General features: G+C 37.5%; 1 protein-coding gene and 1 non-coding gene across 2 annotated transcripts; one reads left to right on the forward strand and one right to left on the reverse strand.

Moving 5' to 3' along the window:
- Positions 1 to 9,640: 9,640 nt before the first annotated feature.
- LOC126661501 (F-box/kelch-repeat protein At3g23880-like) lies at positions 9,641 to 10,759 on the forward strand. The gene has a single exon (XM_050355353.1). The coding sequence runs from the start codon at positions 9,641 to 9,643 to the stop codon at positions 10,757 to 10,759; it is 1,119 nt and encodes a 372-aa protein (XP_050211310.1).
- A 6,796-nt stretch (positions 10,760 to 17,555) lies between these two features.
- Positions 17,556 to 17,662, reverse strand: LOC126662418 (small nucleolar RNA R71). The gene has a single exon (XR_007635793.1). It is a non-coding gene; the product is annotated as a small nucleolar RNA R71 (small nucleolar RNA).
- Positions 17,663 to 26,044: the final 8,382 nt, after the last annotated feature.

A 26,044-nucleotide genomic window follows, 5' to 3' on the forward strand; every position in this document is an offset into this window, starting at 1 on the left:
ATTTAGAAGTAAAAGGGTCATTTATACCTTTAAAGTTTGCCTCTATGATCAAATAAACCCTCAATGTTTTAAAAGATTCAAGTATGCCTTCAACGTCTTCAGAAAAGAACAACCATACCCCTAATTTTGACAACCAGGCCCCTATCGTCTCATTTATAAGTCAAAATTGGGGTTGGTGGTTCTCTTTTTAAAACAATAAGGGTATATTTGAACTTTTCCGAACGTTAAGGGCTTGCTTGATGCTGAAGTCAAACTTTAGGAGTATAAATAATCTTTTTCCATTATTTAAAACACTATAAATATATGTTAAAATGAACAATAAATTTTAAGATTATATTGAAATTGCTTTTAACCTTTTTAATTTGTACTAAAAGTTTAGCTAGATTTATAAAAAAGTGAAAAGGTTTTAATTTTTTAAATCATCAAAATTTCTCTAAAATACATTTTTGTAGAACAAAGGGTCATTTCATCTCCTCAATTCCACATAAAAAAACAAAAAAGTTATTTTCAAATAAAAAAGGCTTAATCACCAAAACCCCCTCACCTTATAACCTCTTTTCAAATGCATCCTGACGTTGTAATTTTGTCAGTTGCATCCTAATTCGCACCTTTGGTTTTCAATTCCACCCTCAAGTACTAAATTGATCTCTTTTTCATTTGAAAAAAATTAAAATAAGTCATCCATTTTTAACTTTTTATGTGAAAAAGAGTTCAAACGAGTACTTTATAAGGGTTTTTATGAATTTTTCCCGAGTGAAAAAAGTCTAATTTGATTTTGAGGGTAGAATTGAAACCCAAAGGTGCAAATTAGGGTGCAATTGACAAAATTGCAATGTCAGGGTGCAACTAAAAAGATGTTAAAAGGTGAGAGTATTTTTGGTGATTAAGCCCAATAAAAAAGGTCAGACATACTCATTTTAGTTGGCCATTTCGTATCGAAGATGCTCATCTGACACAAAAAAAAAGTGAGTTTCTTAATGAAAAATATAATTAATATTAATTAAGTCTGACTAACCCTAATTAATTCTAATGAATCCTAATTAGCCTTGATAATTAAAATTCTAATTTAAACCAATCAAAATCTAATTAATTCTAACTAAAACTGTTGGTTAAGTGTATTTGTGATTAGAGAAATGATTAAGCCTATTGCTAGGAAATTAAATTTGTTTGTTTGAGACCTATTGCTACGAAATTAAATTTGTTTGTTTGAGACCTAGAAAAGGAATTAATTCTAGATAATTTATCTAATTTAATGTTCATTTTATTATAGTAATTGATTAAATTGTTTTTATATATATTTCTCGAAATCGAACATTTGAAGCCGAAAAAATTAATATTGGGGAGAATAAAAAAGACAATTCTATTCTTTTTTATATACGAAAGTATTTTTAAAAATAAAAATACAATTTTTATATACAAAAAAATTATTTTAGAATTTAAATTTGAGTATCTCGAATTTTCTCACACAAATTAATTCACGAAATGTCGGAAGTTTGCATCATTTTAAAGAGTGTTTATGCAATATCATTCTTATAACAAGTTAATAAGTATTGATAAAAAAAACTAATTTTTTTTACTATTAAATATTTCAATAATATAAACGTATAATTGATTTAGTGGACTATTATTTACCGCCCCTAGATTACTAGGTACCGCCTTTCCTTTTTATCTTAATATTCTTTTACCTTTTTCTAATTTTAAAACCACATTCAAATCCTATTAACTCACATTCCAACACGAAGAACGGCTAACAAAATTTTTGGGTGAAAATATCGGAATCTAACTGAGAAAGAAGACGAGATAGCACGGTAAGTTTTTCGTTTATAATTTTGATTTTTTTTTTTTGAAAAATCTCATGGGAACGCATCCAGATTGCATCACACCATATGGTAGGGCGTAATCTGGGTACATCCCAGATAAAGAAATCGTTAAAGAAAACTTTACCTCGGTCGATTTTTCTTAATTTTAATAGTCATTCTTGAATGGATTGAAATCGTAACCGGCCATTATAAATTTTGGGATTGAAATTTGGTTGAGAGAAAAAAAATTATTATATTCTAATTAAAAGAAAAAGCGGTAATTTAAAGAGACAGTACTTAATAAATAGGGCCGGTTGGTTTATTGAACGAATGGCACAACCGTTTGTTTGTGCTAAACAATTTTTCAGTTTCATGTGCTTAACGTTTCTCTAAAAAAAAAAAAAAACATGTGCTTAACGTGGAAGATGCTATTTAGCTTTTTTTGAAGCATACAGTTCATGAGGGACTACTTTTACTTTTCTTTTTTCAACATCTTGCTTGCAAATAAAGCAAAGGAAAAAATCAACTTATTCTGACTTCAAAAACGGTGGGAATTTTTTTAGCTTAAATTATTTTAACATAATCACTAAATTTCAGTTTAAATGGGTAAAATTACTCAACTTCAATACCGTTTCAATCATTTTTTTAATATTGTTATATTAATATTTACATGTGGCAGATGTAAAATTAAAAAAAACAATATTATACAATTTAAAATTTTATGAATAAGTATAAAATTGTGCATAAAATTTATTAATTATCCGGGATACTTATTTGGAAAACCACATACATGACTAAAATTGGATGAAATGTTCAAAAATAAATATTTTATCGCTCAATGTAAAATTATTTTATTCAGTATTTAAAACAATTTATTTTGTCTGCTTCATATTATATGTGTATTGGAGATGTATCAACGATGAATTTCTGTGTGTGTGTGTGTGTATATATATATATATATATATATATATATATATATATATATATATATATATATATATATATATATAATTATTTTTTAATTTATAACATAGTATTTTTGAAAAATAAATATATTTTTTAAATAATTTTATAGTCGGTCTTAATTATTTTTGACTAAATGGTGGTGGACTCATAGAGATAACAGATGGATACTGGATAGATTTAATAATTGAAAAGATAAAACGTTTGTTTAAGGAATTAAACCTATATACAATATTAATTGTTTGTTGCCGAGAATTTATCTATTTGAACTATTATTAGTAAATACGATTTCAATTTTAGATTACTATAGAGATTGACTTCGTGTCATTTCAAATTGAAACAAAAAAATTAAAAAAACTATCACTTGTTAGATATTCTCAATATATCAAACTCATTAAAGTAATAGTAAATATTTATTGATTATTTATGAATCGAAATTTATAATTTCAGAAAGTAATTTAAATATATTTTCTTGATTTCAAATTACATTTAAATTGAATTTTACTATCAATTTGGTTAAATTTATCAGCTCAAACACTTCCATAAAAGATAAGCTTAATACTACCTAACGAATAGTCCATTACATACTGTTGGTTAAATTAATATCAACTAGAAAAAAAATTCTACATTAGCTTTTATTTTTTATTTTAAATTTATAGTTTAATAATATAAATGTCATATTCCAGCACAGAAATTTCCAGCTCATACCTTTTTTGTCGTTGACACTTTCTTATAGTGACGTGGCCCAATCTAATTCACTGAGTAGCATCTTGAGATTACGTATACAAATTGAACTCCACTTATTCAAACTAAAATTAGGCAATATGTCCCTATCATTGAACTTTTCCACCTTTGAATCTCTTGCTTTTTTTTTTTATCAAAATTTCAATGGCCTGCAGAGTAAGTAGTTGATTAAACCGAATTTCAGCTAAGCAAACTAACATAACATTTTGCATTTAGTTTATTTTAATTATCTGCGAGATATATTTAACATAACATTTCGCATGTTCCATGTCTACAGAGAAGGTAATTAGATTGTCGATACGCTGATTAAACACGAAATTTTACCTCTCGTATATTTGACGTAACTCTTTTCTGTTTTTTAGAGTTCTACTGTTTATCGTACCACAGTGGATAACTACCTTGTATATTCTACTATAGATTTATTTGATTTTTAATTTTATTATATGTCACGTTTTATTTTATGAAATAATTTTATGGATATTGTCAGCGAAATAATTTTTTTTAAAGGTGTTTCTGTAGGTTGTATATATCCTAATTATTCTACTACAGCTGTCTACTACAGCTGTCTAGCTGACATGGCACTTCCTTATTGGTGCTTTTATGTATCACACAGATTAGTATCTTAGAATAGTAGAATAGCAAGTAACGGTTATTTTTTGTGCTTCTTCTACAGCTCTGTATATAAGCTCATTAGTTAGCTTCTTGATCATTAATGAGAAATATAGATTCTTTCTCTCAAATTGATATTTTACATGGTATCAGAGCACTAGGAAGATCAAAACCTAGGGTTTCAAATTTTCTCTAAAATTGATCGAAGATAATCAATTACTTCTACTTTCAACTAATTGAAGAAGAAGAATGGAGGATAATAGCAATGTATCAGGAAGTCGCAACCATGAGAGGTACGCGAACAACTATAATGGTGATCCATTGATGTTACAGGGATCGGACCATCCTAATCTTACGCTGGTAAGTTCGCCATTGACAATCAACAATTATTTCAGCTGGAGTAGAGCTATTAAGATAGCTTTAGGTGCGAAAACTAAATTAGGGTTTATCAATGGTAAATGTACAATGCCAGATGAAGACTCTGATTCATATGAACAATGGATTAAAGTTGATTGTATGGTGATTTCTTGGCTATTGAATTCTATTTCTAAAGAACTATCAGGTGCTTTTTTGTGCGCAATCTCAGCTAAAGGATTGTGGGATGACCTGAAACAGAGATTTGGACAGAGTAATGGTCCTATGCTCTACCAATTGAAGAGGGAAATTGCTTCAATCTCTCAAGGAAATGATGAAATTTCTGTTTATTTTACAAGACTCAAATGTTTGTGGGATGAACTGGGCTATATGATGAACTTTCCAACTTGCAGTTGTGGAGCAATGAAGCAGTGCACCTGTAATTTGACTAAGTCTGTTATTGATTTTCACTCACAGGACAAGTTGATTCAGTTTCTTATGGGACTGAATGATGAATATGAATACTCAAGAAACCAGATTCTATTGATGGATCCTTTACCTAATGAGAATCGTGCCTACTCAATGATAATGACAGTAGAGAAACAAAGACAAGTTAGTGGACACATAATGCAAACTGTTGATAGCACAGCTCTCCTGGCAAAACCACAGAATTACCAAAGCAATAGCAAGGGAAACTGGGATGCAAAGAAGAGATATGGGGAAGACTACAAGAAAGATAAAAACAAAGGACATTGTGACTATTGCAATAGAGATGGTCATACAAAGGAAGGTTGTTTTAAACTGGTGGGATATCCTGATTGGTACAAAGGAAACAAAGGAAATGGACAGAAACAAGGGACTAGAATGGCAGCTCAAGTGAACACCTACAGTCCACAGAATGATAATCCTTTGGAAACAGAAGGAAATAACTGGAATCAAGCTTCGATGGGATATGAACAGCTGAGCAATACTTTAACTGATATGTTAAAGATCCTTAAAGGAAAGGCAGTTGCTGAGAGTGCATCAGGATCGAGTGGAAAGTTTGCTGGAACTGCAGAAAGACTTCCTATGGATCGTTATGCATTTGCAGGTACTTTTTCTTCTTATGCTCTCAATAGCTTTGGTATGTATGACTGTGATTGTTGGATTATAGATACAGGGGCTTCTGATCATATGACCTATAACAGTTCATCTTTTCTCACCAAAACCTCTTTAACTCAACCTATACAAGTTTGCCTACCAAATGGTTTTATACATTCCATATTTCAGACTGGAAACATTTCTCTAAACCCAAATTTATTACTAAGAGATGTACTGTATGTACCAAGTTTCAAGTATAACTTACTGTCAGTTAGTAAGTTGGTACAATCAAATCATCTTAAAGTAACATTCTATTCTAAATACTGTCTCATACAGGACCAGAAGACTAAGGTCATACTGGCAAAGGGGCAACAAATGGGAGGATTATACAAACTTGATCCTAGCAGTTTTTTCACACCATCTCCTTGTACAAACTCTTCAACTAATAATGTTTTTTCATCCAATATTAATAAAGACAATCCTTCTCATTGTTCTCCAAATACTGCTATGAATGTTCATTGTGATTTTTCTGATTCTTTTCTTTGGCATGCTAGATTAGGACATGTCAGCTTGCCTGTTATTAATCACATTCCTGAATTAACCATTCTTAAACCACACACTGAAGTTTGTGAAATCTGTCCTCAAGCAAAACAGCATAGGCATCCTTTTCCTTACTCAGAAATTAAAACCAAATTTGTCTTTGATATGCTACATGTGGATCTCTGGGGTCCTTATAAAACAACATCTTTTCAAGGCTCTCACTATTTCATCACCATTGTTGATGATAAAACTAGAGTAACCTGGACTCTCTTGTTAAAACAAAAAGTAGATTGTTCTACTACTTTTCTTCATTTTCTTAAAATGATTAAGACTCAGTATCAAGCCCAAGTTAAAATCATCCGAACTGATAATGGTCTTGAATTCACTAACCAAAATGTTTCCTCTTATCTTCAAGACCATGGGATTATTCATCAACTCACTTGTCCCTACACACCACAACAAAATGGTGTAGTAGAAAGAAAGCATAGACATCTTTTAGAAGTAGCTAGAGCCCTTAGGTTTCAAGCTAATCTACCAAAACGTTTTTGGGGTGATTGTGTACTTACAGCTACTTATCTAATCAATAGACTTCCAATGAAACTGCTAAATTGGAAATCCCCATATGAAATGTTTCACTCAAAAATCCCAGACTATTCCTTACTCAAAGTGTTTGGTTGCTTGTGCTATGCTGTAAACAACATTCCATTTAAAGATAAATTTGACAGCAGGAGTATCAAATCCATTTTCTTAGGTTATTCTTCTGTTCAAAAGGGTTACAAACTGTTAAACCTATCTACTGAACAATGTTATGTCAGTAGGGATGTAAAATTCTTTGAACACATTTTTCCTTTTCAAAAATCTGTCTTATCATCTGATACTTCTTCTATTCCTTTACCTCTTACTTCTACTGATGCTCCTGATTCACTATTTTCTCCTCCTACTGTCATACCTTCCATTCCTGAACTTCATAATCCTCCAACTGATGACAATCTTCCAGAACATGACTCACCTATTCCTTTACCAACTAGACATACTACCAGAACCCATCACCCTCCCACTTGGTTTAAGGACTATCATGTTCCCATAATATCTAAAACAAAACCTACATGCCTAACCATCACCAAATCTCCTACCTACCCTTTACCTGAATTTTCACTACTTACAAAATCTAATGATCAGATAAGTTCTAGTTCTATAATTCAAGAACCATTTTCATATAATCAGGCTAGGAAAGATCATAGATGGATTTCTGCTATGCATGATGAATTAACAGCTCTGGAAAACAATGGAACTTGGATACTTACATCTTTACCTGCAGGCAAGATTGCTATAGGTTCTAAATGGGTGTATAAAATTAAACATAATCCTGATGGTAGTGTGGAAAGGCTTAAAGCCAGACTTGTAGCAAAGGGTTACAATCAGATTGCAGGTCTTGATTATAAGGAAAGATTTTCTCCTGTAGCAAAGTTAGTTACTGTCAGATTACTTATTGCACTGGCAGCAGCTAAAGGATGGTTTTTAGAACAATTGGATGTTAATAATGCTTTTTTACATGGAACTTTGGAAGAAGAAGTTTACATGTTACCCCCTCAGGGTTATACTAAAGCCAACTCTACAGAAGTATGCAAATTGGTTAAGTCATTATATGGTCTGAAGCAGGCCTCAAGACAATGGAACATCAAATTCACAACTTCTTTACTCAGCATTGGTTTTATACAATCCACTAATGACAACTGCTTGTTTACAAGATTTCAGGATAATCATTTCACTATTCTACTTGTATATGTGGATGATGTAATTCTTGCTGGAGACAACATGGCTGTTATTTCTCAGGTGAAGCAGTTTCTACATACTGAATTCACCATTAAGGATCTTGGTCCTTTGAAATACTTTCTTGGTATTGAAATTCATAGAGATTCTTCAGGGATTTCTCTTAATCAGAGAAGATATATCTTGGACATTCTTGCTGATTCAGGATATACAGCAGCTAAGCCTTCTCTATTTCCTCTTCCTGCTAACATAAAGCTTACCATGGAGGATGGTGCTTTACTTGATGATCCTGACCAATATCGCAGACTTATTGGTCGTCTTTTGTATGTCACAATTACTAGACCTGATATTAGCTTCTCAGTTCACCTATTGAGCCAATTTATCAGTTCATCTAAAGTTCCTCACTGGGAAGCTGCTTTACATCTTCTTCGATATCTCAAGCACTGTCCATCCCTTGGATTATTCTACTCTTCAACCAATGATTTTACTCTTCAGGCATACTGTGACTCAGATTGGGCAGCCTGTCTTGACTCTCGCAGATCCGTTACTGGTTACTGTGTGTTTATTGGTTCTTCTCTAATATCATGGAAGAGTAAGAAACAATCCACTGTTTCCAGATCTTCAGCAGAGGCAGAGTATCGCTCTATGGCATCCACTACCTGCGAGCTTCTTTGGCTCAGTTACATTTTGAAGGATTTGCATATATCCTTATCTTTACCAGTCTCTCTATTTTGTGACAACAAAGCTGCTATTCACATTGCTGGTAACCCTGTTTTCCATGAACGTACCAAACATCTGGATATTGACTGTCACTTGGTTCGTGAACAGTATAAGAAGGGTTTTCTTCATCCTACATATACTCCCTCGAAGCTCCAGTTGGCAGATATTCTCACCAAGTCTTTGGGTGCTGCTCCTCATCAGTTTCTTCTGTCCAAGTTGCAACTTAGTTCGCCAGCAGATGCAACTTGAGGGGGGGATGTAGGTTGTATATATCCTAATTATTCTACTACAGCTGTCTACTACAGCTGTCTAGCTGACATGGCACTTCCTTATTGGTGCTTTTATGTATCACACAGATTAGTATCTTAGAATAGTAGAATAGCAAGTAGCGGTTATTTTTTGTGCTTCTTCTACAGCTCTGTATATAAGCTCATTAGTTAGCTTCTTGATCATTAATGAGAAATATAGATTCTTTCTCTCAAATTGATATTTTACAGTTTCACACGTCCAAAGACAATTTCTAATTTTCATATTCCAACTTTTTACTTAAAAATTGATTATTATTATTATTATTGGGCTAATTAATTTTGTATTTAAATTGATCTATTAATTTAGTTAAATTAATTTTAGTTAAAATTATTGTAACTGTCGATTCTGTTAAAGAAATGAAATAATTCAGCTAGTTTATTTTTAGTTAAATTAAGATCGACCTATTGATTTCGATTAATTTAGTTAACTCGGTTTTAATTAAAAATACTAATTCCATCAATTTTTAAAAAAGATTGATCATTTATTAACAGTTAATCCGGTCAAATTGGTTTTAATTTTAATTACTAATCCCATTAATTTTTAAAAAGATAAAATCATGTATTACTATTAATTCGGTTCTAGTTGAATCCAAACCGATTAATTGCTCACCCATACCCACATCTACCCAATCCAAAATCTTATCCAATTATTGTCATTTAACCACTGCCTATATTCTTACATAAAGAGTTGAAACTTGGATACCGACATATATCTGGTATCCTATCTTCAAACAAACAAAGCAAACAAAAATCATGTTAGAAAATATCCATCAAGAAATTCTGATCGAAATCCTGAAGAGACTTCCGGTTAGATCTCTTCTAAAGTTCCGGTGCGTCAGCAAATCATGGAACTCTCTAATATCAAGCTCCACTTTCATTTCTTCTCAGGTCAGCCACTCCACCGGCCCCAACAGCAGCATCAAATCTTACTCATTCGTCAAGCAAAAATCCGTTCCGGATTGTAAAGAACGGTTCATTTTATATAACGACGGAGACGATGATGAAGATTTCACGATCCATCGAGAACTTGATGAGTTTCCTTACAAAGATCAGAGATATCTTGAGGTTATTGGTTCTTGTAAGGGTTTGATATGTTTATCGGATTCTCGTTACGCTCGTTTTTACGTGTGGAATCCGATCGTGAAAAAATGTCTGACAATTTTTTCGTTGGATAGTTCGTTTGTCGTTGGTTTCGGATATGATTACAAGAAAAACGACTATAAAGTCGTAAAGATTTTGCATCAACCGGAGAAGACTAAGATGTCAATCGAAGTCAAGATTTACGAGGTGAGCACTTCTTCGTGGAGGAGCAAAACTGTTGCGAATCACGGGTTTGTTACGTTCTGTTTTGGTGATCGAAAACGTACTTATTTGAACGGTGTTTATCATTGGCTTGCTCGTATTCCGGGCAAAGACGGATCCTCGTCGGGGAAATTAACATTAGCTTCGTTTGATTTAGGAATCGAGGTGTTCAAAGAAACGAAAATTCCCGACGAATTAGCCGAAGACAACGAAAATCATCTTTCTTTAGTAGTTTGTGGTGATTCATTAGCTTTGATTCAGCATTTATCATGGAAATCTGATGATTTTTCATGGAGTCTTGGGTATTATGAGAATTGTTGCATTTGGGTGTTGAATGAGTATGGTTGGAGTAAACGACGTAGTTTTGGCGTGCATGATTATGGAGGACTAGTTAGAGTACTAAGCTTTAGAAGAAATGGTAAAATTCTGCTTCAAATAAAAAATAGTGATTTGGCTTCATGTGATCCCGAGACTCAAAAAGTTACTTGTCATGGAGGATATCCTTATCGGAGTTATTTTAAAGTGCATGATTACGTCGAAAGTCTCGTCTTGCTCGGATCGCCGGTATAGACAAACTGAATTTATCTAAAATAACAATATATATATGTTCGTATTTCATGTAATATGTGGTAATTTGTAACGTTTCTTCTTTCATGTTATTTTGTAAAATTTGGTTGATTGTTATATTCTGGCTCCATATATTAGCTTCAAAATTCTCGAGGGATCTTTTCTATATCTTAACTTTTAGGCTTAATCACCAAAAAATGCCAAACCTATACGTTTTGTGTCAATTATAGCCAAACCTTTAAAAATCACCAGATTTAGCCAAACCTTATATGTTCTGTTTCTTTTTTAGCCATTTTTGAATCGAACCGGTTTTTCTGACACCGTGTCGTCCACGTCACCACTAAGCAATTGGCTGACATGTCAGCTTAAATATTTAAATAAAGTTTGGCTATAACCGACACACAAAAAATAGGTTTGGTATTTTTTGGGTGAATAAACCTAATTTTAAATTCAAGCCAATTTTTAAGTTTAATAATTACTAAATTAATTATATCATTTATGAAATTTATATATATATTTAAAAATAATTAATATTTTCTATTTAATACTAATTTTAATTAATTTTAATTTTTTATTAAACCTAATTAAATCTAATAAATTTATATTATAATATATTTTAATGAATATGTAATTAAAAAAATGAATTAATATATTACTTAGGAATTAATATTGAATTAAATTTGGTGAAAGGATTTAATGTTCATGATGATTTTAAACTTGATTTATTATTTTTAATGTTGTTGAGATCTTGATATAACTGGATTTAGGTAATAAATAAAATAGTTATGTGTAAATTAAGGTAAGTTTTTGGCTATGCCGAGTAAAATAACATATGCGTTTATACTTATAAACATCATGAATATATTGATTACACCACAATGAGTTTCACTTTTTAAAGAGAAAATAATGAGAAAATAATTACACTCGTCCTTTAAATAAGCAGTCTATTCAGTGATTATTTTTATATTTATGTGTGTATAGTTTAATTACGAACACTGTAGTATGTTTGTTGTGTATATTACTCTCAGATTGTTCGTTGGAAGACGAACACTTGGGTCTCAAACGGCAGCGGTGTCAAAGAACCGACGACTGGAATTTAAAAAAAAAATAAGATGAATATGGCATTTTTTGTTTTTAATAGAATTTAAATTAATTATATATCCATCAAATATGTAAAAAACATTTATTAGAATTATTTAAATTTAGTAAAAAAAATAAATTAATTTTAATTAGCGTTAAATAAAAATATTATTTTTTAAATATATATGAATTTTATTATAATATAATTAATCATTTAATTATTTAATTTTAAAATTAGTTTTATTCACCAAAAAATACCAAACCTATGCATTTTGTGTCAATTATAACCAAACCTTATTTAAATATTTCAGTTGTCATGCCAGCCAATTGCTTAGTTGGCGGTGACGTGGACGACACGGTGTCATAAAAACCGGTTCGATTCAAAAATGGCTAAAAAAGAAACAGAACATATAAGGTTTGGCTAAATCTGGTGATTTTTAAAGGTTTGGCTATAATTGACACAAGACGTATAGGTTTGGCATTTTTTGGTGATTAAGCCTAACTTTTATTGGTTTGTTGTTTATTATATACATTGGTTAATTGCAAGTTTGGTGCCTATACTTAATTGTTTTTACAACTATCTTGAATTTCTGTTTCTATATTGTTAAGTATGGTCTGTTCGGATTTATCCCTACATGATTTTCCAAAGAAAGAAGTATGGCTGGTTAGAAGCTATCTACTATGTAATAATTTTAGAGCAAATTAAGTTGAGGTTTTTGTAATATACTATAATTAACAGTTTAGTATTTTTTATTTCAAAAGTCTACTTAATGCTCTCTCAATTTTAATTTCGTTAACTGAGAGACCCTTCCGTTAATTTAAAGGACTAAATCGTTTAACAAAACTAAAATTGAGGTACCAAATCGTTTAAAGTGAGGTACCAAATTGTTTAATAAAATTAAAATTGAGAAATCAAACCATTCACGAAATGAAAGGTGGTGTGCCAGATCGTTTGAAAATAAATGTCAAAAATAACGGAGGGGCTTAATAATTAACGGATTCGAAACTGAGGGACCATTAAGTAGACTTTTGAAATAAAAAACAGTAAATTGTTAATCATAATATACTTCACAGACCTCAAAGTAATTGGCTCATAATTTTAATCCTTTTAAATGTTTAGAATTAATTAAGATTTTTTTAAAAAACAAATCTGACCCTGCCATTTAGATGAAATTGACGATTTAGAACGGAAAATTGTAATTAAAAGAAGATGTGGAAACCTTATGAGGCTTTTAACCTTTTCTCTTTCAAGTTCAACAAACAATACTGACTGGAGCAACGGCAACGTTTTACTGCAGCTTCTCTTTGGTACTAAAATTAATTGATGATTCTGATTTTCGTTTATTAAGAACAAGTTAAGGAATTAAACAATGTCAAATTATCTGTGTGAAGAAGTTGTGGTTGAAATCTTGAAGAGACTGCCGGTCCAGTCTCTATTGAAATTCAAATGTGTTTGCAAATCATGATACATTCTAATCACAAACCCTTTGCTGAGATTTTCAACTTAGCTCCAATTCTTGGAAGTCCGTTACCATTAAGAATCTAGATTATGTTGAATACTGTTCGGAACCTCTTGTTGAGTGGAATGGCGTTCTTCATTGGTTCGCACAGATGTGCAATGGCGGAAAAAACATGATAGCATCATTTGATTTGAGCAGCGATGCATTTCAAGAGTTCATGCTCCCTCATGCACTAGTTGAAATGGATGGTGATCACTCTTTTGTTTCTCTAACAGTGTACAACCAGTCATTAGCTGCGATACACTACGAAGAACGGGATGGGACACTTCAAATTTTAAATGTTCAATTTGGATTATGAAAGAGTATGGTGCAGCAGAATCCTGGACTAAACAACTTACCATTGATATACAAAATCATGGAGGTTTATTGGAGGTGCTAGGCTTTCAAGGGAATGGTCGAATTCTTTTTGAGTGTCCCTTCAGTCGGATAGTTTCTTATGATCCTCGGACACAAAGGGTCACCCCTCTTGGGGTCTATGGAAGTTTCGTCGAAGTGCATTCTTAAACGGAGAGCCTTGTTTCACTTAAGGGAAAACGGAACAACAACAAGGTTAAAGCAAGCATAGAAGAGTAAGACTGAATTTCTGAGCAAACTATTCTAAAAATACACTGCTCTAGCAAGTTGCACTCTATGTTTTGTTGCTGTTGTCTTTGATCATGAAACGGAAACATGCATGAACAGCTAACTTAACTGTCCTTTTGATGATTTTTATGATATTTATGTAACTCAAAATTTGGGATTATGTGTTCGTGTTATGATTTGGTCTGTGATTGCATGTCAGCCTGTCCGGTCGGATAGCTAATGAGAGAAATGATTGCATAGTTATGAGTTTTTTTTTATGATTCAAAAATGCTTTGGCACTCTGTTTTTTTGCTGTTGCTGTCTTTGATCATGAAACTGAAACAAGCATAAACAACTAATTTAATTTTCCTTTTATGTCTTTTTAACGTTTATGTAATTGATAATAAAGCATTGTGTGTTTATGTTATGGTTTGGCGTGTGTCTAATTGAAAATATGGTTGCATCAGGTTATGATTCTAAAAAGAACAGAGTTTATGGTTTTTGGTCAGATTAATTGATGGAGGATTATTGGCTTCTAAAATGATTCTGTGATGATGCTAAACTTTTTTTTGGCTGTTTTGGCTATTTGAGATGAATTATAAGGGAGTCTTTGGTATTATGATTGTTGCATTCGGGTGTCGAATAAGTGCGGTTGGAGTAAACCACGTAGTTTGTTTTGCAAGATTATGGAGGGTTAGTTAGGATACTAAGCTTTTGAAGACATTGTAAACATTTGATTGAACTTAATTCTCAGTTGTCATTTATATACGTTGTTAGTTTGATTGAAGACAAATAATTTTTTTTAGCTATAGCTAGAAAAACTAAAATGCACTAAACAATATTTGTGTTTGTTCTACTATCATGTAGCAGAAAACTCAACATATTATTAGATTAGAAGTGGACAATACCAATACATTACAGTGTGGAATTATTGCAATTATGTTTTGAGATATATATGGCTGTGATGGTTAGTCAGTCCTACAATGGTTCTGCTTCTCTGATGGCGCTGCTCCTCCAACAGCACTTGTGTTGTTTTAAATCTACACGCATCTATGACTAGACTGTCGTAAGAGCTATATATACAGCAGCAATGCAACTTGGAATCATCAAATGCCGAAGAGAATGCATTACACCTTGATCTTCTTGTAAGAACAAGACATTGATTCTGGAAACTATCATGGCTTTTCATCATCTCCAAGTTTGGTACTTCTCAACATCCTGAAACCCCAACACAAAATATTAATGGGTTCAAAATTTTCCATAGTCTTTGTGCTTAATGATAGGAGTATTTTACTCCTATCTAGAGTGTCGTTTCCGCATGCTTTTATAACGTTTTATCACGGTTTTATGGTATTTCGAATGCCTTATTACGTGTTTTATTATTTCAGGTACTTAGGAGCATTGCGAAAGCATTTTGGTGCAAAAGTTGGAAAAGACGACAAAAGCGATGCGGAAGCTCATTTGCAAATCTGAAAAGCTGACCCCTGTGCACTATTTGACCAATTTGGACTAGCTAGAAACCTAAAATGAACATGTGATCTCCATGAAAGTTAAAGTAGAAGTCCTAAGCTTTCCAACGGTTCAAGAATCGACTCAATCAGACATTTCTACACCGAGTTACGAAGGTTTGAAGATCGAGATCCGGAGCAGAAAATGGTTGCTCGAATCGAGCTCCTCATTTAGCCCAAGGAGCTCTATTCGAGCTTGGGCTTGCTGGAAAGGGGAAATCTGATTTCAAGATGCAACAAGGCTTTATTAATTTACTATTTTGGGCCCAACACATGTGTAAATGAATGTTTGTCTTTTTCCTTTTTTTTGTAGGTACTATAAAAGCAACCTTACCTCTACTTTAGGTCAAGAAGATTTCCCTAGACTTTATTATATTAGTGTACTTTTGAATCTTCTCCTAATTTTAGAAATCCCTAAGTTTAGTCCTTTTCTTCTTCAATAGAATTTCCAGATTTTTATATTTTCTACCATTGTTGAATGCTTGAGCTTTTTCTATTGAAGATTTATTCTCATTTATTATTGAAGTATTATCTTATTGAATGCTATTGGCTTGGGTTTCTACAAGGGTAATTAGATCTATCTCTTCAATGATTTATTGTTCTTATTGCTTGATGGTTGTTGATTTAACCATGGTTGGCTAAATCCCCTTGTTTGGGGGTTGAAATGAAGTTTAGAGATGTATGATTTGGGTTAGGGTTTGGGCTTATTGTTGTTGTTCTAATTGATATCCCTAATGCTTGTTTTAGATTAGCTACCTAAAGCATGATTCTAGGTTGGTTAACACTTTAAGAGAAGGTTAATTAATTGGATAGATCAATTAGGATCCTAATTAATGACACCATGAGAGTTGGTTAGAAATTAGGAAACCTTAGAGTGGATTGTTAATCGCTAATTGGCTTGTTAATCGTGTTTAGTGCCACGAGAGTGGATTAGGCTTGGTTGGTTGGCTTGTGTGTGGTTTTGTAGCTCTTTGAGGCTCGAGAGAGCGGGAGTTATGCTTTAGGAACGCTCGGTTCACGTTTCGAAGCCCTAGACCCGAACCCTTTGATTGCATGACCTAAGTGTAGTTTCGACCTCCAAACCCCTTTATTATTTGAGTTACTCGGTATTGTTAAATTGCTTTAGTCTTGTAGAATTGATTGGTTGTTAATTGCAAGTTTAGTATTAGTTAATTGCTTATGTTAAATTGATACTTGAATTCTAATCCAATTGTTTATTGTGCTAAACGAATTGATTAGCAACTAAAGTTCATTCTCATCAATCGCTCTAGATTCACTCCTCGTGGGATCGATTCCGACTTCCGGATTATTACAAGTTGCGCTTTTAGCCAACAAGTTTTTGGCGCCGTTGCCGGGGAGTGACGAGTGTTTATTGATTGATTGAAATTAGTTATTGTTCGTTCGAGTTAGCTCTATTTTCTGTTTTTATCACTTTTGTTGTTTTTGCTTCTTTCCGGATTTACGCGTGGTTTGTTTGTTGTTGTTTGTGTAGGAGATCGACTATAGTGTATGCACAATACACGAAGGGCCAATCTTCCGCTAGAACCGTTCCAAGACAACCTCGGGAGAATTGAAACAAGTGTGAGAAGGGAGAATCGTATACCCGTTATCATGGAACATGGGTAAGATAACTATGAGGAGGAGCAATATCACCCTCAAAACCATGGAGTGAGGCAACATCCGCCTCCTCCACTCGATGAAAGAAATCGGCAAGAGCAACAAGGGGACAATCACCCTCAAGTTCAAGGCCATCAAGCACAAAGACAAACTTTGGGGGATTTCTTCCTCCCGGATGTGGATAACGCCACTTATGGGTGCTTTGCAAAACCGGTCACCGCGGATACTTTTGAAATCAAGCCTAGCACGATTCAACTCCTAGAGAATCGGTGCCAATTCTTTGGGTTACCAAGTGAGGATCCGAATGAACACATAGCCAAGTTCTTGGGAGTGTTGGACACATTCAAGCTCTATAATGTCACCGCCGATCAAATCAAGCTTCGGATGTTTCCATTCTCACTAAGAGATAAGGCTAGCTTGTGGCTTCGATCATTACCTAATGCATCAATCCACAATTGGCGGGATCTTGCTCAAGCTTTCCTTCACAAGTACTTTCCGATGGGGAGAACCGCAAAGTTGACAAAGGACATCATTGATTATTACCAATATGAGGGGAAATCTCTCTATGAAACTTGGGAGAGGTTCAAGGATCTCCAAAGGCACGTACCTCATCATCAACTTGTAAGGGAGCATGTGCTTCAAATATTCTATAATGGTTTGGGAGAGATTACAAGATCTACCATTGATTCGGCTGCGGGAGGTTCTTTGATGCAAAAGACGCTTGATGAGGCTAATGAGTTTATTGAAAAATTGGCTATGGTGCGTAGCACCTGGTCCTCGGAAAGGAGAAGACCACCGGCTCAAAAGGCATTCATGACACTCGACCAATCCAAGGAGTTTGAAGCAATGAAAGCCATGAATGCCTCTTTGCAAAGTCAAGTTGATGCCTTGAAGAAGCAAGTGGCTCCACGGAATGCTCCGGTTGCGTATGTCCAAGTGGGTTGTGAGCATTGTGGAGATTTCAATCATGAAAGTAATGAGTGCTATGCCACAGGTCAAGCGTGGAGCGAACAAGTGAATTATGTGGGAGGTCAACGCCAAGGGAATGATCCTTACTCGAATACCTATAATCCGGGGTGGAGAAACCATCCTAACTTCGGATGGAGGAATCAAGAGGGCCAAGGCAATGTGCAAGAAAATCAACAAGCGGGTCCTAGTTTCCAAGGAGGAAATAGGCCCCAACAACAAGGTCCTTATCAAGGCTCTTATCATAACCATCAAGGGTATGGAAACAACTATGGTGGTAGACCTCAACACCCTCCGGGATTCCAACCACAAAAGAATACGGATGAGGGAAATGTGCTTTTCAAGGTGCTAGAGAAGTTAGAGAAAATCGAGCACCCCTAGAAGAATGGAGAGCTCGATTCAAGCTGGGCAAATCTGGAGACCAGATTTGCCCAGCTCGAATCGAGCTAGACATTTCAAGGGTGGGCTCATTCGAGCCCACCTTTATTAAGGGGGGGGGGGGGATTTTTTTTCCTTCTTGGCTTTGAAATGTTCCTATTGGTTGGTGTTTTAAGGCTCTTGGATTGATGAGGTGTTTAAATCTTGGCCTTCAAATTAGAAAAACAATTCACAAAGATCAATGACATGGCAAGATCTCCACCCCTCCTCTCATATTTTTGAAATTTTACCACAAAAAGAACTCCAACACTTCTTCTTCTCCAAATTCTTTTCCACAATTATCAAAAACTCCATAGCCAAGAACTCCATTCTCTTTCTTCTAGCAAATATTCTCAAAGCTCTATCTCCACCATACTAAAGCCAAACTCAAAACTAAACATACTTCCAAACACCCTTTTCCTTCCTCTACAATGTCCCGGAATACAAGAGCAAGACGAGCCTCCAAGCAAAAATCCATACCCCCTAGTGAGCAAGAATTTCAAGATGAGCTACCACCACAACCTATCCGTTCTTCAAAGAAAACAACCACTTCCGGGGCTCTTTCACGGAAATACAAGGCACCCTTCAAAATCCGCTCGGTTAGTGAGGGTGAACGCTATGAAAAGCTTTCGAAACTTGGTGTCACCGATGCTTATGAAATTTGTTGGATGACTATGGAAAAATTGGGCATTGATGAGAAGTTGAATGATCTTATTCAATTCCTTTTTCTTGATAAGTTGATAAGGATACCGCATGAGCAATGTGAAGCGCTCACATACGAATTCTTCACTACACTTGAGACCACCACCGACACTTCTATTTTCGGTTGGACGGCAAGGAGCGGGAATATTCCATGATCAACTTGTATCAAGACTTTGGGTTAACCGACTTAGGAATGAAAGAATTGTCGGATAAGGGTGATTTTGATGCAAACGTGATATGGAACAAGGCATCGGGGAAACCAAGTTACGACTCACACATTTCCAAGTTGAAAGAGGTTCGGGATATTGCCACCATAATCTTGCTTAAGTGGTACGGCTACACCTTCTATGGACGCCATGAGCATCACAAAGTAGCGCGGTCGGATTTGTTCCTTTTGCAAGCTTTGAATCACTCAACGGAACGAGAGAAGCAAGTGCATTTGGCGTATCGGTTGATGAAGTTGCTCCAAGAGGAGCCTAAAGCTCAAAAGAAGAAAGGATTCGGATGGTTGGTGTTGTTTTTGGCACGAAAAGATCCGGAGTTTGATGAAAGCAAGTATCAAATTCAACCGCCACGAATGATAGACATGGATCACTTGAGTATCGGAGGGTATGTGAGGAAGGAAAGAGTTGTGGGAAAGTACAAGCACGATTATTGGGTGGAAGCACATCCCGGCGAACCAATTCCGCCTAGGTTGCGCGCATCACCAAGGCAAGAAGTAGAGCCGAGGCGAGCTAAAGAGTCGGTGCGACGGAAAGACAAACATGCGGCCGGAACAAGCGCCGAAGGAGGAGCAATACCGGAGGGCGTGCAATGGGAGCCTCCCGCTCCTAATGTGGATACAAGGAATGACTTTGAAGCCACCCAACTCTGATTCATGGAGGATCAACGCAAGATGTGGGCACGTATGGAATATCGCCTAACGAGGCTTCATGATCGACAAAGGCGCCACGAGGAGAAATTACGTGACTATTTCAATGCCCCGGGGGCGCCGGCTTATCCATCTCCAACTCCATCGCCCGAACCACCGGAATTCGACTAAAACAAGATTTGCATTTCTCTAACTCAACTCATACAATTTTGCTTTATATTTCTTGCTTAGGGACTAAGTTCGAAATAGTGTGAGGAGGGTTGGTCAATTGTATGTCGTTAGTTGAAATTTATCTTGTTTTATGCTTTAGTATGTTTTATTTTGTTTTGTTGTTTAGTTGTGTTAGTGGTCTAGTTGTCGAGTCGCCTCCGCTATATGTCACGGGCTTGGATTTTCTAACCAAAGATCCGTGCGGCACTAGTGAACTTTTCTCGAACAAGTTACTAGTCAGCCTCTCTCGAAGTGTTTAAAGACACTTAAGCGGAAGTAAAGATCGTAAGATGGCGAGAACGTATGAAAGCTTGTATTACTTTATGAAAGCTTGATTACACAACTCTTGGATACTTTACAAATGAGAGAGTGAGGTTATATATACTCCTCCACCTCCTCAATGAACGGCTAAGATCTACTTGATCTAATGGTCCATATTCTACATCTAGAATATTCTATACAATTCTATACAAAGATAGAACTAAGTATGCACATCTACACAAGTCTAGAGAGTTCTAGCAAACTCTTAGACTTAAGGAGGGAATTCTAAGGAATTCCATAAGAGACTTGGGGAATGCTTTCTAGATTATTCCGGAGAGTCTTGTGAAGAGACTTACGAAGAGAATTCAAGAGAATTCTAGAGAACTCCGGAATATAACCTCGTTTCGGTGCGAGGATTTTCACGGTCCGTAACATTCTCCCCCACTCAATCGGCAGACGTCCTCGTCGCATCCTCCTTGTATGCTTCGATTAGTCCCTTGCTATTCCACAAGTTGAGTTCGTGCTCCCAACTTGCCTCGCTCTCGGGTGCTCCCTTCCACTTCACAAAATACTCAACATAGCTCGGATGGGTGCCCCGCCTTGGTATGACGCGATGCGCCAAAATCTCTTCGACATCACGCTCGGGTAATGTCGTGATGGCCGTCGGTGCTCTCTTTGATTCGCCTCTACTCGGATCGTCCTTGTCCGCATTGTAAGGCTTTAGTAAGCTCACATGGAACACCGGGTGCATCTCTAAGTGTGAAGGTAGCGTCAAGCGATATGCTACTTTACCAATCCTCTTCTCGATAGGAAATGGTCCCTCGTAGCGCCTTACTAGCCCCTTATGTACCTTCGCAAACCTTCGTGTTTGGTGAGAAAGGAGTTTCACCATCACAAGGTCTCCTTCCTCGAACTCCAAGTGCCTCCTTTTTGCATCGGCCCATTTCTTCATCTTCTTCGCGGCCTTTGCAAGATGTGCTCGTGCCATATCCGAACTCTCATGCCATCCCTTGGCAAACTTGAATGCGGTAGGACTTGGCCCCTTATATCCCACGGCAAGAGTGTGTGGGGTCATCGGTTGTTGCCCCGTAGCAATCTCGAATGGACTAGACCCCGTCGACTCACTGTTTTGCAAGTTGTACGAGAATTGAGCAATATCGAGCAACTTTGCCCAATCTCCTTGGTTAGCACTCACATAATGCCTCAAGTATAACTCCAACAACGCGTTCACCCGTTCGGTTTGTCCATCGGTTTGGGGATGAAAGCTTGTGGAGAAGTTGAGCTCGGACCCAAGAATCTTGAACAACTCCATCCAAAATCTTCCGGTGAAGCGGGTGTCTCGATCGCTCACTATGGTCTTCGGTATACCCCAATATTTCACCACATGCTTGAAAAATAGGCGTGCGGCATCCTCGGCGTTGAACTTCGTTGGCGCGGGGATGAACACTCCATATTTGCTAAACCGGTCTACCACCACCATGATGTTGCTACATCCTTCGGATTTTGGTAGGCAAGTGATGAAGTCCATGGAGATACTTTCCCATGGTTTCTCCGGAATGGGTAACGGCTCAAGTAGTCCCGCGGGTTGTTGTTGGTCGACCTTGTCTTGTTGGCACACTAGACAAGTCTTCACGTATAGCTCCACATCTTCCCGCATTTGAGGCCAATAGTATGCACGCTCCACAAGTGCCAACGTGCGATGTATGCCGGGGTGTCCCGCCCACATTGAGTCATGGCACTCCTTAATGATTTCCTTCCTCAAGCCTTGCCACTTCGGCACGTACACACGATCTCCCTTGGTGGTAAGCACTCCGTCCCTTAGCCAAAATTGGCGAGTCTTCCCTTGACTCGCTAACTCCATCAACCTCTTGGCTTGCGGATCATGCTCTAGTCCCTCCTTGACTCGATCCACCAATGGAAAGTTTGGACTTGTGATGGCCGCTAGCTCCGCTTTTCTACTAAGTGCGTCGGCCACAAGATTCGCCTTGCCCGGTTTGTACTCCATCACAAAGTCGAACTCCGCTAAGAAAGCTTGCCACCTTATTTGCTTCGGCGACAACTTCTTTTGCTTGAGGAAGTAGCTTGTTGCAACGTTGTCCGTCTTCACCACGAACTTCGAACCCAACAAGTAATGTCTCCAAGTACGCAAGCAATGTACCACCGCGGTCATCTCCTTCTCTTGGACCGTGTAGCGGCGCTCCGCATCATTCAACTTGCGACTCTCGTAAGCAACCGGATGCCCTTCTTGCATCAATACACCACCAAGTGCAAAGTCGGATGCGTCGGTGTGTATTTCGTATGGCTTCATGTGATTTGGAAGGACTAACACCGGTTCTTCCATCACCGCCTTCTTTAGTGTCTCGAATGCACCTTGGCACTCCTCGTCCCAACTCCATGCCTTGTTCTTCTTCAAGAGATCGGTAAGCGGGGAAGCGATTGCGGAGTAACCCTTTATGAACTTTCGGTAGTAGTTGACGAGGCCAAGGAAAGAGCGCAACTCGGGAACCTTCTTTGGTGGCTTCCACTCATCGATAGCTTGCACCTTGGACTTGTCCATTCTTAGCTTTCCTCCACCAACAATGTGCCCCAAGAACATGACTTCCTTTTGTGCGAAGTCACACTTCTCCTTCTTCACATACAACTCGTTTTCCCTTAGCACTTGGAAAACTTGTCGTAAGTGTTCAACATGCTCCTCCAACGTGTTGCTATAGACAACAATATCGTCCAAGTATACGACGACAAACTTGTCCAAGAACGGTTGGAATACTCTATTCATGAGGGTGCAAAATGTGGCGGGAGCATTCGTTAGTCCAAAAGGCATAACTAAGAACTCGTAGGAGCCATACCTCGTAACACATGTAGTCTTCGGCGCATCTCCGTCCGCAATCCTTACTTGCCAATACCCCGATCTCAAGTCAAGCTTGGAAAACCACCTCGCATCTCCAAGTTGATCAAACAAATCGGCAATCAATGGAATGGGATATTTGTTCTTCACCGTGATCTTGTTAAGCGCACGGTAGTCTATGCACATCCGAAGCGACCCATCGTGCTTCTTTTGGAAAAGCACGGGCGCACCATATGGAGCCTTCGAAGGTTGGATATATCCCGCATCCAACAACTCCTTAAGTTGCCTCCGCAACTCTTCTAACTCGGGGGGCGCCATGCGGTAAGGCACTGCCGCAGGCGGGGTGGCACCTTGCACCAATTCGATCTTATGGTCCACCTCTCTCTTTGGCGGGAGCTTCTTCGGCAACTCCGGGGGCATCACGTCCTTGAACTCCTCGAGGACACGCAAGACTTTCATGGGTTGCTCCTTCGCTAGCGGTTCCGCTCTTTCTTCCTTAAGCGTAGCTAGGAAAGTCGGTTGGGCCTTCTTTACTCCTTTGGAGAGTTGCATGGCCGAGAGTTGCTTCGCCTTAAGGCTTGTTTCTCTCGCTAGAGGAACCATGCACGTATTGCCTTCCTCCAAAATACACATGGTGTTGGCGAAAGGAATCGGCACGGCTTTGACGTGATCCATGAACTCGATGCCAAGCACAATAGGATAATCGTCCATAGGAACAACTGAAAAATCAATAAGGCCCGACCACTCACCTAGGCAAACTTTCACGCCTCGAGCAACCCCATATATCGATTTTGGCTCCGAGTTGACCGCCTTAAACCATCCTCCCTCTCCGCTATAGGTGATGCCCAATTTCTTCGCTTCTTCTACTTGAAGAAAGTTGTTCGACGCCCCGGTATCCACCAACGCTTTCACAAGTTGTCCACCGACTTTGGCCTCCACGAACAAACGACCCTTCTTCTCGGTCTTGGGCACTTCCACTTTAGCCTTGATGGCGTTAAGGATTTGCAATGACCCCATCTTGGTCTCCTCTCGTTGCCGCTCCTCGTCTTCTTCCACTAAGGCCGAGAGCTTCGCTTTCTTCGGGCAGTCTCTTGCTTTGTGTGGTCCATCGCAAAAGAAGCATTTCATCGGCCTATCTCCGCCCTTGTACTCTTTGGAGCTATTCCCTCTCTCGAACTTGTTAGACTTATGATAGCTCGGCTTTCCTTGGGTATCTCCCCCACTCTTTCCATTGCCTCCCTTGTCTTTGTTAGACTTGGGTTTTTCCGGCCTTTTGAACTCGATAAGCGACTCGGCAATAGAAATAGCGGTAGCGAGATCTTGGACTCCATGTCGTTGAAGCTCCATCTTGACCCAATTTTGTAGACCATCCTTAAAGGCAAACAAGGCTTCCTTGTCGGGATAGTCGGGGATCTCCAAAAGTACCTCCGAAAATTCTTTCACATAGTCGCGAATGCTTCCCTTTTGTTGGAGACGCCTTAGCTTTGCTCTCGCCTCCTCCTCGGCATTCTCTGGATAGAATTGCCTCTTTAGCTCCCTCTTGAACTCGTCCCATGTGTTGATGGTACAAGTTCCCTTTTCGATATCGCCGTATCTCCGTCTCCACCATACCATCGCGGTATCTTCTAGGTAGAGTGTAGCGCTATCGATCTTCTTGGTGTCTTCTCCAACACCGAGAGCCTTGAAGTATTGCTCCAAGCTCCATATAAAGTTGTCCACCTCCTTCGCATTCCTCGTGCCCTTATACGCCTTGGGCCTTGGAACGTCCATCCTCGATGGAGTGGAAACTATAGCCGGTAAGGCAACGCTTTCCCCTTGAGCGACTGCCTTCTTGCATATCTTGAGCTCATCCTTCGTCTCTTTCAACTCGTTGACGACCCTCTCGAGCTCCTCCTTCAACGAAACAATCTCGGATTGGAGAGTCCCTTCCAAAGTCTTGATTTGGCCTAGACATTTCGACATGGCCTGGTTCACGGCACCTTGCATCGCTTCTCCAAGCTCTTCTCTTCCCTTCTCGAGCTCCTCGATGCGTTGGTCCGCCTCCTCGAACCTATCTTGCCCATCGGCAACCGCAAGTTCTACCTTTGCGAGCCTCGAATTCATGTCCGCCATAACATCCCTCGACTTGGACCTCCCCCTCTTCGATTGTGTCGCTGGATCCTCCGTGTGAATCATTTCACTTCCCGATTGTGCCATCTTTCAACGAGCAAAACTAAAGTATTAGCTGAGCTCTGATACCAACTGTCACGGGCTTGGATTTTCTAACCAAAGATCCGTGCGGCACTAGTGAACTTTTCTCGAACAAGTTACTAGTCAGCCTCTCTCGAAGTGTTTAAAGACACTTAAGCGGAAGTAAAGATCGTAAGATGGCGAGAACGTATGAAAGCTTGTATTACTTTATGAAAGCTTGATTACACAACTCTTGGATACTTTACAAATGAGAGAGTGAGGTTATATATACTCCTCCACCTCCTCAATGAACGGCTAAGATCTACTTGATCTAATGGTCCATATTCTACATCTAGAATATTCTATACAATTCTATACAAAGATAGAACTAAGTATGCACATCTACACAAGTCTAGAGAGTTCTAGCAAACTCTTAGACTTAAGGAGGGAATTCTAAGGAATTCCATAAGAGACTTGGGGAATGCTTTCTAGATTATTCCGGAGAGTCTTGTGAAGAGACTTACGAAGAGAATTCAAGAGAATTCTAGAGAACTCCGGAAT

Source organism: Mercurialis annua, linkage group LG8 (genome assembly GCF_937616625.2).
Source record: "Mercurialis annua linkage group LG8, ddMerAnnu1.2, whole genome shotgun sequence".
Taxonomy (NCBI): domain Eukaryota; kingdom Viridiplantae; phylum Streptophyta; class Magnoliopsida; order Malpighiales; family Euphorbiaceae; genus Mercurialis; species Mercurialis annua.

Coding starts and splice junctions, on each gene's coding strand:
- LOC126661501 (XM_050355353.1), top strand. CDS start 9,641: ATGTTAGAAAATATCCATCAAGAAATTCTGATCGAAATCCTGAAGAGA.